The sequence below is a fragment of the Salarias fasciatus genome, chromosome 13 (assembly GCF_902148845.1).
Source record: "Salarias fasciatus chromosome 13, fSalaFa1.1, whole genome shotgun sequence".
NCBI lineage: Eukaryota > Metazoa > Chordata > Actinopteri > Blenniiformes > Blenniidae > Salarias > Salarias fasciatus.
This window is the reverse complement of record NC_043757.1, coordinates 14,496,938-14,512,456: the sequence shown is the minus strand read 5'-3', so window position 1 is coordinate 14,512,456 and position 15,519 is coordinate 14,496,938. Positions and strand designations below refer to the sequence as shown.

The 15,519-nt window shown below is 40.5% G+C and overlaps 1 protein-coding gene across 10 annotated transcripts in view; it reads right to left on the bottom strand.

Annotated features, from left to right (window-relative positions):
- The window catches only part of adgrb3 (adhesion G protein-coupled receptor B3), a 119,908-nt gene extending 110,552 nt beyond the window's left edge, over positions 1-9,356 (bottom strand). For 4 of the 10 annotated variants that reach the window (XM_030106439.1, XM_030106442.1, XM_030106444.1 and 1 more), the window contains exons 1-2: positions 8,903-9,354; positions 6,452-7,220 (exon numbers count right to left, since the gene is read on the bottom strand). In XM_030106439.1, coding sequence (XP_029962299.1) covers positions 6,452-7,205 — 754 coding nt within the window. In that variant the 5' untranslated portion in view covers positions 7,206-7,220; positions 8,903-9,354. Of the gene's footprint in view, positions 1-6,451; positions 7,221-8,902 lie in introns of all 10 variants that reach the window. The other 6 variants (XM_030106438.1, XM_030106441.1, XM_030106440.1 and 3 more) reach the window with 3 other exon arrangements.
- Between the last annotated feature and the right edge of the window lie 6,163 nt (positions 9,357-15,519).

The following is a 15,519-nucleotide window of genomic DNA, read 5'->3' as shown; positions in this document are numbered from 1 at the left end:
TCTTTGACTTGTGATACTTAAAGAAAACAGTTTAACGAAAATTTCCAAAAATATTTTGGGCATTTAGAAGACCGACTTCGTTCAAGTCCTCAGGAATTGTTACTTCTTCCAGATGTCAAACGAGTAAATGCCCATTACAAGTGCAAAAAGAGCTTCAAGTCAGATGATGAAATTCATGACAGACTGCAAAAGACAAAAAGAAAAAAAAATCTTGTGTGAATCTTTACTGATTTTGGAAATAGAAACAGCTAAAACCCAGGGCAGGGAAATGAAAGAATAGTAATGCAGTTTCATGACCTGTTCTTTAAGTCCCTGCTCAGAATACATTAGTATTGCAGTACTGCATCAGTATCATTTCTAGCAGCTCGGGTTTCACTTGTTGTCGGATCAAAATGAAAACAAGAGTGTGTGATGCTTTATGTATAGCATGGAAGTGGTAAGTTAACATCTTTGCTTTTTAAAATTACATTTGAAGCTCTTTTCCAGACGCACGGCAGTTCATCGCATCCAGTCTGCAGTTCAGTCGTGACAACACGGGGCTTTAATTTACTCCACGGCCATTTGCAGGGCACCGTCTGGCTATACGGTGGAGAGCTGGTGTCACAGGCTGCTGAAATAGAGCCTCAGCACTGAGATAAGCAATCCACCTCAAATGAACAGCTTCCACAGCCAATCTGCGTCCTCCCCTCTGCCTGGTTAACATTACTAAAGCTGTAGAAGGAGGTGGGCATTAGAAAGTATCAAAATATTCAAAAATTATGATTAAGACTAATTATTTAGTTGTAAATCAAATGTATTTTTTGGCGGTCCTTTCTCCGTCTTACAAGCTCGCTGGGGAAAACAGGTAATGACTGTCTTTGATCCTGCAGTTATCATAAAATATTATGTGGTACTTGGAATAAATAGACAATTTTTTATCTTGGGGTGTTAACCACAATGTGGCAGAACTTGTGCTTTGTTCTATTATGAATAAAATTGTTGAGAAAGTGAGACTTTTCCGGAGGGACCGCTTGCGTCCACGTGTGACAGCGAGAGCGGTTTAAGCAGATCTTTGACAGTTTCTCTGGGTTTCTTTCCGAAGTCTCAGAAATGTTGGATCATTCCAAGAGGTTCCTGCTTGTACGTATATTTTTGTTACACACAGAAAAAAAAACTGTCTGTGCACCTCTGGGCTCCATCATATTTACCTACATTGTGAATCCTGAGGTCATTCTGAGCTTTAGCAGTGTTCGGTGTAGGTTTTTCAGAACTGAGTGCCGTTGACCCAGAGCTGTGTGCCGCCGATGAGAGCAGGAAAAGCAATTACTCCACACTGTGTATTGTCCTGTTTTGAAAAGACTAAACTTGATACATACTTAATGGACAAAGATGACGGTCTGCACTTTCATGCTGATTCTCCAGGGTCCTTCAGTCTATGAAGGGTTTATGTTGACGTTTCTACTCCCCTCAACAATTTTCTGAAACGCTTGTATCTTAAAAACAGCTGCCCCATGAAGATGTAAACAAAATAATGAAACCAGGAGATAAAGCTGCAAAACCAAGGGGACATCCAAACTCCAAAAGACTGAAGATGAGAGCAATATTTACAGTAGGCAGAGAATTTCTTTCTGAATGGGTGCTATAATTGAGACCGAGATTTCACGAGGGAATCAGGACACAGAATATTCATGATATTTACCATAACTAAAGACAAATAATGCATGTCTAAGATAAAACAGATTCTGCGCTGTTGATCCCGGCGCTCTTCTTCACTGAATTGGAACTAAAATGGCCTCCAAGTGTACTGAACAATGGGGCTGAGCATAATGCAGTGTGACTACTGAGTGACTTGACTGAGATCCAAAGTGAATAAAAGGCCTCACTATGTGAGGCAGCAAGGCTGAGCTGCTGCAGTGCTCAGGACTTTGGCGGGTGACAGTGCATTATAACACTTTGCACACGTTTCATTTGCCAATAAATCCTATTGCCACTTTCCACAGGGCACGAGCCAGGATGATCAAATGACCATGCACATTTATATTATAAAAGTTATTTTTTTCTGTCTTTAAATATGTCTCTCCTGCGTCTCTTTGAGCTTAGTAGTGGTTGACTCAAACTAAACCTTTAGACCAGCGGTTTTCAAAGTGTGGGGCAGATGAGCCCTCACGGAGCATGAACAACACTTCAGACTCCCTAATCTTTTTTCACATAAAATATTGGTAACAGCTGTTGGGATCCACAGCCAATAAAAAGCATAGCTCCTCTTGCGCTCGTCAAAATACACTCAGGTCTATATATAGTCTGTAACTGTTTTAGTACGTATAGATTTACAATAAAGATCATGAATAAAATGTATTGTCTCAATTGCACTTGAAGAAAGTAATTATTGGCTATTGGCTATTTTTTTTTTCAATGAAGTCACTGTACAATCCCTATGTTTTCCTTTGTTTTGTCTATTTTCATCATAATGTATATCCATGCTTTTTTCTCCCCTCTTGTTTTCTACAGATAATTTGTGAAAGCAAAATATACATAGTTTGGATCTTCCAAAAGAAAACAGAAAAAAAGAAGAGAAGGCCATGTTGGGAAAAGGCATCTCTCTGACCCTGTAAAGATATCTGCCCTGCCCTTGAAAAGCCACTGGTTTAGACAAAAAGCAAGAAAACCCCCAAAAAAGGTCACATGTAAACGTGTACTCTTTCACATCGGAGTGGAACCTCTGGGAATCAGGACTCAGATTTGTTATTTCAAACCAACATATTCATTAACGAGAGAGTTGGATGATTAGCTTGTATATTGAAACATTAATCTAAATATTTTTGCAGCAGTGTCTCAAATTGTCTAATTTTACTGATTCAAGAACTAATTTATATACTTGTATTGCAAAAAAAAAAAGAAAAGAAAAAAAAAGCTAATTATTGTCACTCTGGCATTTGTCTTTTTGTTCCATTATTACCACGATTTCTCTCTCAAAAAGAAATTGAAAAGGGTGCTTTCAAGGTGTATATTTTCATGTGTGTGCGCAATTATATGCTGCAAAAATATGCGAGTCAAACAGACTCGCTCAAAACAATGTTAGGGTGAACCAATTCAGATTTTAACTTTTCATTTTAAAATGATTACTTTGTGACAACAGTTCAACAACTACTGTCAGTTTGAGAATAAAAAAGATAATTGTCACAGTTATTTGTACCAGACGGGGTAAAAGTAACACTGAGGGGTTTTGACACAGACATCACTGTTCGATGCTTCATTAACAGTGAACGCCTTAAAGGGCATGAAACAAAGCACAATCCTTTCAAACAATGACACTCCTTGACCCTGATCCTTGAAATCTGGCAACTTCCACCCATTCGGGACGAAGAATAAAAGATTTTTTTTTCCTTTGCCAAGGACACACAAGCACACTCAACTAAAGCACCAGACAATGCAACGTCGTCCTGTTTATGCAGCAATGTGAATTTCATGGATTAATTGAGGAGTGTCATTCAAATACGAGCAATTAAGCCACTAATTTCTTGTCCATATGCAGAAGATGCAGTTGAAAAAAAGCAAACAAAATACAAACTAAGATATGTGGTTGTGTCGGCTTAGTTATCTATATGACGTCCTTAAGTCAGGTTTGGCTTTTTGTCTTCCTCAGAATTCAGAGTCCTCCTAGCTGGAGTCAATTCGAGCATTCACTGCTCGAAAGCAAAAAAAAAAAGAGAGAGAGAGAGAGAGAGAGAGAGAAAGAGAGCAAGAGAGAGAGAGAGAGAGAGAGAGCCACCAGGACATGACACCAGGACATCAAAGCTCCAGCACAGACAGTCGCTCATTCACCTACGAGCAGTTCATTCCTCGGCCTACTTGATTTTGATTGTGTAGGATGTGGAAGAAATCTACAAAAATACCGAACCCACCGGGGGGAACGAGAAAAAAAAAAAAAAAAGGCGAATTAAATCTGTCTTGCTGTGAGTGCCACTGCGCCACTGTGCTGCCTCCTTTTACAACTTTTTTTTATTCATGAAATGGGAGAATGTGATAAAAATAAAACTGCATAAATGAGTCATCTGAGTAGTACATCTGGATTTCATTGTGTCACTGTGGTTTTCAAAATGCCATGATATCACGGAACCGGGCCCATCTTTTATCTGAATAATCACCTTAAACATTTGAGAGCTATAACCTTTTAAAATGTTGCTATCCTCAGTGTGTGTGCAGCCCTGGTGGGTGAGTGAGTGTGTGTGTGTGTGTGTGTGTGTGTGGGGGGGGGGGGGGGGGGGGTGTTTCAGTGGCATGGCTGGAGTATACAACCTCCAGCCCTGTTTTTCTTTGATGTGCTCTGAAGCCATCCTCTACCAGGAACTGAGAAGATCAAAGACACGCGATTTTATCAAATGGAGCTCTTGTCGACTGTTTGTAATGCTTTATTCTTCATCAGGAACACCCACTCTGTCACCGTGATGCCACGGGAGACACAGTGCTCTTTTAAACCCAGTGGTGATCTCCCCGTTATCCAGATGAAAACGGATTTATTCAAACCTCCCATCAACCAATCCTATAAATAGAAGCTCGTGGAAAATCTTCTGAGTGGGGGAAAAAAAAAAATAAGCTGTGCTCTTAAGCTGTTATTAACATGCTGATAGGAGGAAAAATGTCAAATGTTATTTTGGAGCGGAGAGTTTCCCTGCGACAATAAGCACAATGCTTCCGGGTAGGACTTGTGACACGGGCATGAGATTCACTAAATGATGGAATTATCTGATAAAATACACAGCTGAGTCATGCTTTCCGTTGTTGCTGCACCTCCCATTCAACGGTGAAGTGATGCGTAAGCTATAGATACTCTTTGTAGCATTGCTTAAAGACTCTAGTGAAAAGGCAGGTTAAATTGAAAATGATTAATCTTTTCCACTTCAGGTAAGTCAGCCTTTTTTAAAAAAAGTGGAGATTTTAAACAAGAATAGAATAGAATAGAATAGAATAGAATAGAATAGAATAGAATAGAATAGAATAGAATAGAATAGAATAGTTTTTTTTATCCATGGTGGCTATAATAGCTGTATTTATGAAAAATGCTTTTCTATGTCACAGAATGAGTAGAAATGTGGTGTAGCATGTAGCACCACTCAGCAGGAGTCAACGACACAGCTGCATTACTGCAACATTCATCTGCTCCTCGTGATTCAGACACCAACACCTGTTATCCAGGGTGCCATTATAGCAACTGTTATTTTAGTAACTGCCATAAGGGAAATGGCTCTATATAGCCTGCTATCATTGTTTTTTTTTCCCAAAAAAAAAGAAAAAAATCTAAAGATTGACTCATTATTTTTGACTCAGTGTGTGATGAATGCCTCTTACTGATGTCTAACAGCAAACGCACCTCACTTCTGTGCTGTGGAGCGTTCTCCTCTGGGGTTTTTCCTCTGCTATCTGTTAAGCAGCTATGTGTCAAGAAGGGCTTGCTTTGTAATTCATGAATGAGCTACATGCATGTGTTAACCACAAAAAACTCCCCCTGCTCGCGGGTGACACCATCGCACAAAATCTTTATGACCCTTATCAGAGACACTCGCTGTTTAATGTTCAACCAGCCGCCGACAGAGCAGCTTGTGTGCTTTGTATGCATTTATCCACATGTTCTAAACACGACTGCAAACAGATCTATTGATAATCCCATTCTCTCAGAAGCTTTAGATTATTGCTCAGTTCCAACATAGAGTGAAAACACGTTGCATTGCTCTATGGCAACACTGCACAAGTAGCTTCCCTATAGACCAGCTCTGAAAATGCTTGACTTCTTTTAGTTATTTAATTTTTTTTTTTTTTTATCTTTTCATTTATTTTTAAAGTATTCTGCAGAGCTGAAAATGAACTAAATGCTCAAATCTTATCCCCGTGTTTTAAATGCTGCATTGCTTTCAGCAATGTGATCCAGTCAGACACTGCTGCAATCCATGGTCTCAATCCTTTTGTGTGACACAGATGCCAATAAAAATGAAGGATGTGTCCACCGTTGGTCTTTTTATGTGGATGACACTGACATAAATGTATAAAAAAAAAAATTAAGGAAAAAAAACACCAAAATTATCTTTAGATTTGCAGCCATTTTAAATCTGGAGCTGATGTGTACAAACAGCCATTTTAAAATTCACAGCAGTGATAGTGCATTTTGATTTCAGTCCAACCAAATGAAAGACCCCCTTTAGGTGGTTTTGGCTTGTGCTGGTGTGGTCTTTACTACACCCAACTCCTCTGGCAGCTTTGTTCTTGAGGTTGACTCGTTTTCTGAGCCATCTACAGGCCAAATATCTATGTGTGCTCTTTGTTTCATGGGCCATCACACTTCAGACATGCAATTAGGGCAGAAGTAGGAGTGATTGACGTGCACATTTAATTGACATGATTAAGATCTTAACTATACAAACAGTTGTCCAGTAAATTTTCAAGTATTTCAGCATAAGGAAGGAAATGACAGGATACTCACCTTCCTTAGGAGGCCGTTTCACTTCTGCGCTCAGATTGCAGATCTGCCCAGCTTGTAGTTGAGGTGACAAGCAACCCTCCGTTTGTGGATTTAAAGGTAAAACCACGTTGTTGAGCATCAGCATGCTCTCTGATTCTCCGTCGCCTAAATGTTGGGGACATGTGCATTTCGTGTACACGATCCCGCATGTCTCCACCGTCCCTTTCTCTAGTTTCAGGCAGTTTTCCAACCATGTACAAAGAACTTGACACCCAAACTGGCTAGGACTTGCCTTATTCAGCACAAGAAACTCCACAATGGACTTCTCCTCTTCATCCAGCTTCTGTGGCGTCAATCCATTGTAATCGTATGGAAAAACTCTCCGGAGTTGGACGAAATTCTTGTCATACAGCAAAAATATGTAAATATTCTTGGAATCGCATAGGTACACTATAGACTCATTGACTTTTAGCAATTCATTGATCTTTTCATGTGAGTAATGGTCAAACTGATAGGCAAGCAAAGAATACTCGGAGCAGCTCAAGTCTCGCTTGTATAACTTCAGGTAGATGCTGTATTTGGTAGGATCTGGGTTCTCCAGCGTCCATGTACAGTTTGTATAGTTCTTGGGAAACATTTCAGTCACCGAATATGATCCATAAATGACACCCTTGACCAGAGTGGAACACCAATAATCTTGGGCACCAGTTAATCCAAACATAACCAGAAGATAGGTGGAAAATATATAAATCAACAGGTTTCGAACAGCCTTCATCCTATGTCATTTGGCCTGCAAGGAGAGATGAACAGCATTAAATAAAGCAAGATTAAGGCAGAGTTCACATCAGACATTTTAAAATGATCTCTATGAGATCTAATCAATCTGCTTTATATTATCTCATTGTCTCATGACACGAGAAAGAAAATAAAGACATATTAACCACAGCAACATGTGCTTTGCATCCCTGGTCTGCCTCCTCCATCAACATACTTTGTGCAAACACTGCCACCTTGTGGCTTCTCTGGCCTTTATTTATTTATTTATTTTGTCGAGGGAGGGGGTGCAATAATGTGAGTCATTTAGACATTATTAATTGGGTCGTATTTGGTATGGCACAATCCCTGGAGATATTCAAATGTAGCTATTTAGAATATGTGACATCAATAGACAAACGGTGAAGGCGGCATGTAAGTCTACGCAGTCCTCCCGAGTTGTGGGGATGAAAACTGCTCATTTTACGCAGTCTGTGTCGGATCTTTTCAAAGCGAGCTGTATTTTTTCTCTCGCTCTCTCTCCCTCTCGCTTGCAATTTAGGCTGTTTCCGAGCAGGACAGTTAGATAATGTGAGTAAAGACAGATTCACAGACTGGAAACGTCTCCCTGCGTCCGCCTGGTCACTGTGGCTTTCTCTCCCGCTGCGCGCGACCTGCGTGTCTCCGAAATTCGGGGCTTGACATATTTGACAATGCAATTTGATAAAGAGCCAGTGTGTGTGTGTGTGTGTGTGTGTGTGTGTGTGTGTGTGTGTGTGTGTGTGTGTGAGAGAGAGAGAGAGTGCGTGCGCGTGTGTGTCTGTGTGCGTGTCTAAGCTTGCATGTGTGCGTGCACGCTCCAAACTGTGTTTGTGTGAGAGAGAGAGGAGAGAGAGAATGCAATGCGATGTCCTGATTGCTTTAATCCTACAGGCAATGCAGCTGTGAGCAGTGTCACAGCAGCGCGTGCGTGTACGTGTGTGCGTGCGTGCGTGCGTGTGTGTGTGTGTGTGTAGGCGTTCGAATCCGAAGTAGGCTATAGATACCGACCAGTTTCCACTGAGCAGGTACATTCGCAGTGTCTAACTTCTCTCATTTTGACTGATAAAACCTGCCCGCCACGCCACATTAGAATAATATATGTGTTATATAAGGGTCTGTGCGGAGTTATATCAGCCTTTTTTTTTTTTTGCCGCGATAAATCCTCATGATTTCCACATCGCCCTCCGCAAGATTCACAACCAAGGCTCTACACACACACACACACACAAAAAAAAAAAAAAAAAAAATCAGTATTCTGGGGACGAGAAATCGGTCGTCAAGAACCGCTGATTTTATAGTCGGGCTTCCAAGAGCAATTTCGTCTGGAGAGCAAATCTGAATATAGAGACACGTACGAGCCACATCTCATGCAGTGTCAGCTCGACGCACGGCACTTTAAAGTGATTTTTGCCTCTTAAGAGAGATCAGCGCTTAAAAATCATCTGTTAAGCACCCTGGACTAATGCGAGCGGATGAACGCTCCAAAGCCATCGTGTTGAATAGACAGGACAAATATTTAACGGGGGGAGGCTAAACTTTAACTGACGGGTGGCATATGAAAATCGGCTTCTCAGTCGCTTCATTCTGTAATAATAATAATAAATAATAATAATAATAATAATAATAATAATAATAATAATAATAATAATAATAATAATAATAATAATAAGGTCTTACCTTACACTGCGGAAGCTATGGCTATTTTTCCAACATACTTGACCACATCCTTTATAAATAAATTCTGCAGCCCTCCAGTGAATCAATACTCCCCATTCCCGACAGCAGAAGTCCGGCGCAACAAGATGGTTCAATGGATGAAAATAAAATGCGTTACACTCCGGTGTGCCCGCTCATATCCCCTCGTCTTCTTCTTCTTCTGGGTTTTTCCCATCAAAACGGAGCGCAACAACCAACACACGACAGCCACCGAGGAAGAGAGAGGGTGAGAGAGAGAGGGAGAGAGGGAGAAGGGGGGAGAAAGACCAGGAGAGACGGAGAAGGGGAAGAAATTCTTGGAGTGATGAGAAGAAGAGAGCAATTCTTACAGAATTACCATAAATTAAATCGGCAGGCTCCACGTCTCTATTTCCAACTGATATGTTTTCTCCAGTAAGTCGCTCAACCCCCCCTCTGGAAAAAAAATGGGGGGGGAGAGAGAGAGAGAGAGAGCGCGAGAAAGAGAGAGGGAGAGAGAAAAGAGAGGGGAAGAAAAAAAAAAGATCCGTAGTGGGTGGATGTTGGGGGCTAGTGAGTTACAACACTGAGAGAAATAGACGCGCTTTGCTTGATGCTCGCAGAGCTCCAGGAGCAGCAGGCTGCAATATCACGTCACACTCAGCCGCCAAGATAAAGCACGTACGTACGCTTCTTACTGCCGCTGCGTCTGGCACCACCACTTTCTTCCCTGCCCTCCTCCTCCTCCTTCTCCTCCTCCTCCTTTCCTTTCCTTTTTTTTTTCCCCTCTATTTTTTCCCCTCATACAGCCTCTCCTTAATTCGAGTCAAAAGGGTTTCCCCCCTGAACTGGACCCTCTCACTTGTGCTCAGACAACGCCGCGCTTTGCTGCAGCAGCCCGAAGCAGGACTCTGGACTTTTATTGTTGTCTTTTTTTTTTCCTTCCTTTTTTTTTTTTTTTTTAGGAAAGCATAACAGCTCCAGCCAGTCGGTGGGACCTGCTGCAAGCTGCTGGTGTGTTTTGGTATTTTTTCCCCTCTTTCTTCTGACGGGTGACAGCCGCTCTACAGACTCCTTCACCGCTTTTGGAAACGTCGCTTTTGGGGCAACTTGCGCACTTGGGAAACTTGTTCCGGGTTATCTCGCACCTTTACAGGTGGAAATCAAACTTGCTTTTTTTTTTTTTCACTGCAGCCGTCTTCCACGTGTGTCCCCAGAGGGGGAGAAAAAAAATTGTCCTCTTGAAGACACCCCCTCATCCCCCATCCAGGCATTAATTCAACAATCAACAGTCAATCAGAAGCAGTGTAAGCTCCAGGCTTCATCAGTTGGTCAGTGACAATGCGGCACCAATGGCTCTTGCAATGGGCTTCATTGCTTATTGGCTGAATGCATGGGAAGAATGGAACTGTAATGGACATGGGGATGGGGACTTTCAGTCATCTCAATCGTCTGCTGATCACATTGCCTCTCCCATTGAAGATGGAGGAAGGGTTTTGTTCGTGTAGGTGGGTGTTCTTTGTCAGGCACAAATAAAACTTCCCAAGCTGAATTGAAGACCTATATTCTCGCATTGTATTGAAAAATAAAGACTGAGAAATCATTGTGTATGGTTAATTTGCATATTTTTAATTATGTACACAGTCAAAGAGAGGTATTACATTGGCTAGTGCAGATAGAGGCAATTGTTCCTCACAAACTGACAATGTTTTATTTTTATGGGCTTTTTTTTTTGTGAGAGGATTGGGTCAGCTGCTCTAATCATTTTGCTGTGAACAGTTAACTCTCATTAGCCTGGCCATAGTTTTCCAGGCCTTGACTGAATTTGTTCCATCTGAGCAGATGCTGCATGAAGAGACCATTTGTTTATTTATTTCCAGGAAGATTCAGTCTTTATCATTTCTAAAACCAGCCTTTCCAAAGAATACTCTAGATCTACACAGACTACCAGTCAAAGTGCTGCAAGAATCTGAGAAAATGTTTATATCCCCAACGTCCTGTGCTGTAAAACATTATTAATCTGTTGCCAAACGTCCATAGCAGATTGGAATCATTCAGCACGGTTGGTTTGCGTGCCCTGTGACTGGTATATTTCTAATTCCAGTCTTCCCCAGGCAGGCACAGGAACATCAGGGGTGACCTCGAGCCAGCCCACTTTACACAGCCATAATGAAGACTTTGGCGTTTAGGGAGCTTTTGGCTCAGTAAAGCTGAGAGGTGGAAGAAATTCATGCAAAGCCTTATTGAACAATGAAAACACAATAAGTATCTCTCCACTGACTCATGGGGAGGCCAATTGCCAAGCTTCAGGAATGCTGCCATTGCTTTCCTCTGCAAAGATGCTGAAACAGTCCAAATGGCATCCTGCATGGTCATTTTGCAAGAAAGAGAAATGAATAAATTCATGCAGAAATGTGTTTCCTTGTCAGCTGAAAGTTTTTTTTTTTCATGAATTGAAAGCAAAAACTACAGTGGAATGGTGTGCATTACATTACAATTGCAATGAAAATGCAATATCTCGATGTTTCATGCAAATGTTTGAAAGTTGCAAATGATCCAATAAAGAAAGTAAATAATGATGGGAAATAATTTCGACTGTACTTTATGCTACTGGAAGAAACATGTATTTTAAAACAGAGATATTGAAAGTGTGGGAGGATGCTGTTAATGGCTGTTGGATCCATAAGCAATAAAAAAGCAATAAAAGGCTGCTCTTGTGCTCGTTAGATGTTTTCATTTTGAAATACCTGGGAAGCAGGGGTGTCTGTACACACCCCGAAGGCCCGAGGCAAGAGATACTTTGGAAGACACCTCACACACCTGGCCTCAATCAGGAAGCATTCATAATGATGATGATTCAACATTATTTCTGTTTTTAAATGTCCTCAGAATGTTAATGTGGATGTTTGACAATATGAAACATCCACATTAACTTGCACATGTGATATAGGTTTTTTTTTTTCTTTTTTTGGAGGAATAAATTAAAATCTCTCTTTTTTTAATATTTCCTTTAAGTACAATACGTTTCAAATCAGTTACTGAAGCAGTGCATTCAAAAACAATGATGGGGAAAATATCCATTTGTTCTGACGTCAGCCTACATTTGCTGGTTTAGAAGCTGATCTACTGTTGAATTAAGGTTGTGTGTCGAACAATAAGTTTATCGAATTATTAGTGGGACTGCAACAAAGTGATATAACTACTTTTTATTGCCCAGCATTCTCTCACTTACCACTGTCTCATTGATTTTTTTTTCATCCTCCTGTTGTTGTTTTTTTTTTTTACTTTTCACATGCCTTGATGGATGCACTTATCTTTATGTATGGCACAACAGCAGAGGAGGCAGGAAATGGTTAGAGGGGGTGTCCATTAGAAACATTCACAGTGTGTTATTGGAGTGTAAAGGGGTTTCAAGTTATGTCATTGATAACAATCATATGTAACAACTATCAGCAGTATATAGGAGTTGCCATTAAAGCCGCTCCCCAGCAAACAAAAAGCAGGGGGGATTTCTAATATATTCTCATTTTTACAAACAGTGTCTGAGTAAAAAAGGTTTTAAAACCTTGTTTTTTCTGATGGACTAGTGTGAGTTAGCTTTCTCTGGAGGGCCCACTCCCAACGCAGGGCCCACCTGCCTCCCCCATTTCAGCATCTCAGTCTTTATATGTAGCCTTCAACTCTCACTGCACTTTTGTACTAAAGCTAATTTTTTTTGTCATTTCAATTAATCTCCAACACACTCATAATAAATTCAAAGTGTTTTCAATTAAACAGGCATTAGCTTTATCCTCCACTCGCTTCTTTGTATTGGGACTCCTGGGAAAAAAGGCATTCCCCGAGCCTCCAGACTTGACCTGCTGCTGCAACCCCCCTGAAGCTACCTGGCACCCCTGGCGAGGCCCACCCCCACAGCGTCGAAGCATGTATTTATTCATGAGTCCTATTAAATTTCCCATAATGTCTTGTTGTTGGATTCACTTAGAGCTTAGTCATATAGCACATACAGCGGATCAGTTTATCCCCCGCTTCAATCTCTAAAACAGTTATGATATTTCCCATCTAATAGCAGTTGCAGAATCTGTCATATTATTCTGTCAACTCAAGAATCTGTTTGAGCACATGGACTTTGAATTATTCATGACCTCACATAAAGAATAGCCCTATTATTACCTGCTCCTGTTTGTGTGACTGAGCCTGCACTCAAGCATGTGTTCGAGAGAGAGAGAGAGAGAGAGAGAGAGAGAGAGAGAGAGAGAGAGAGAGAGAGAGACTGCTGAATAGAATGAATAGAGGGTCTGTTTGATATAACGGCTGTTTTCACAACATTCATGTCCGTCACAAAATCTAATGGGATAAACATCAGTCTATTGATCTTGCGGTAAATGGCAATTTATTGACGTGAACCATTGTAATGCGAGAGATTTAAGAATATAGAAACCGAATTACTGTCTCAACAAAAATAGATGTGTGTTGTCAGATTGTGGAGCACCTGATACACACGCAGGCATACCGGGTAAACTTTCCAGACATAAACGAAACGTGCTGAGACTTTCAGCTCAACGTCTTTGCCAGGCAGTCCATATGTTACATTTGTTTGAGCGCAGTGATAATGGGCTCCTCCCTGTAGGAATCTCAGTTGGATGACTTACTGGAAAACCCCCAAATGAGCTTGTCTGAAAGAAGTTTTTCTTGAGGTGTCGAACGATTTTGTGTCTCCTCCTGTGCTGTTGCGGAATCACTTATTGCACCATTTGTCATGACAGAAGTTATGTATTCCTGTAATGGTTAAAACTCAGTCTGCTTTCTTTTTTCCTTCATTGCTACTTTTTAAATGAGGAATGCAACATTTTTTTTCGAGCTGCATGATGACATACTGAAGACTTAACAGATGTTTAAAACTGAGAGATCAAACAGCGAGAGTTATGCTCATTTATTTACAATATGAAAAATGCAATGGAAAACTGACAGTCAAAAACAACTGTTGGGCATGAGACAAACATGTGAACAACCATGTGCTTTGTCTCATGTGAGTGCAGTGTGGCTCCAGCCCCGCAGCCACACTTTAAACACCATCAGCATCAAAAGCTTTAATGATTTTCACCTTCATTTGGTTCTGGGGTGATGTTAATTCATTGTGCATAAATTTCTTTTCAATTTTAGGTGAATCTGATGGAGATTATGCTTGAGGTTAAATTCAGGTGACCTTTTTTGATTCTTTGATGCAATATGGTCTAAAATGAAATGTTTCAACTGTTATAAGGTGGTTTGATGATAAAAATTTAATTTGGGCTCACTGGAGGAACCTCGTGTTTTTAAGTGACCTCCTTGTAATTTATTAGAGCCTCCAAAATCATACATTTTAAATTCATTGAATTCCCCAGTACACTCATTTTTGCTGAAGTTGGAAAAACTTGATCCTTTTGGTCATGTGTTGGCCCTTTTTCTAAAGCAACCTTTTAAAAATTGAAAAATTCAAACAGCTCATTTTGATTTGATGGATTTCCATGAAATTTGGCACACTTTTTTTCTCTGAAATCCACTCGAGGTTTCTTTAAATATTTAAGAAAATAACATTTAGAAATCCTGGCATGATTATTGTGTTACATTTCATAATTGTTCAATATCATTGGCATTTCCTTCCATGTCAGCTGTTCTGTGTGCAGTCTCGAGGAGGAGCCGGCATGTTAAATCATGTGAACCTCCATAAAGGGTTTCTTTGTCTTGCAGCTTCATGTAAAAAACAGTAATCTCCCAGGAAGGACTCAGATCTCATACTATTTAGAGCAACATGATTAAATAAAGAAGCAGTAACCTACCCTGGGACATGAATAAAAGTGCCTAATCATTTTCACAGACAGGCCTGTGCCAAAGAAACTTGTGATCATAACTAGGAGCACTGTGAGACCGGGGGTGTCCACAAACACTCCATGTGTGACTAACACACTCATAAACTATTTGCATTATGGATTCATGCTCACTATAATGTTCTTCAAGTGTCACGCCTGCTTGACGTCACCGTGAATATATACAGGCCTGTATCTTCTGGTTCGATGCAATCGTTACTGTAATGGCGTACCTTTCTATTAACAAATTAAAGTGTGAGTGCTTTCCTTGCATTCCTTCAAGGGCTGTTTTCCCATTTTTCTTCATATTTAATTAAAAACTGTTGCAGAAATTGCAGAGTGCGGTAGTCTAGATGAGGTTAAGTGCTGAGGGCAGTTCTTGCACTTCTTCTTGTATGGCAATCATAAACACTTCAAGTGGGTGCAAAGGGACATGTATGTTAACTGTATGGGATAATCAATGCCTGTCAAAAAGATGCATAGTTGAGGCCCGTTGAAGATATACTGCACAAGTGATCGATGTATCAAAATGACTTACCTTATGTGGGATGTGAGATTTTGACTCCTGAGCAGAGAGAATCCTTGCGAGTCAAAGCCAATGTAATATTAACCACGTTTATTTTTGTAGAGAACGTAATGTAAATTTTTACATAATAAGGGAAATATTTAGCTCTCAGTGCTGGGGGAAGACAGTAGATTGTTTTCCCCCTGGATTTCTTTTTCCTCCCATCAAAAGTGTGTAAATATCAACACATAAAATTGCATTTTTCTGCA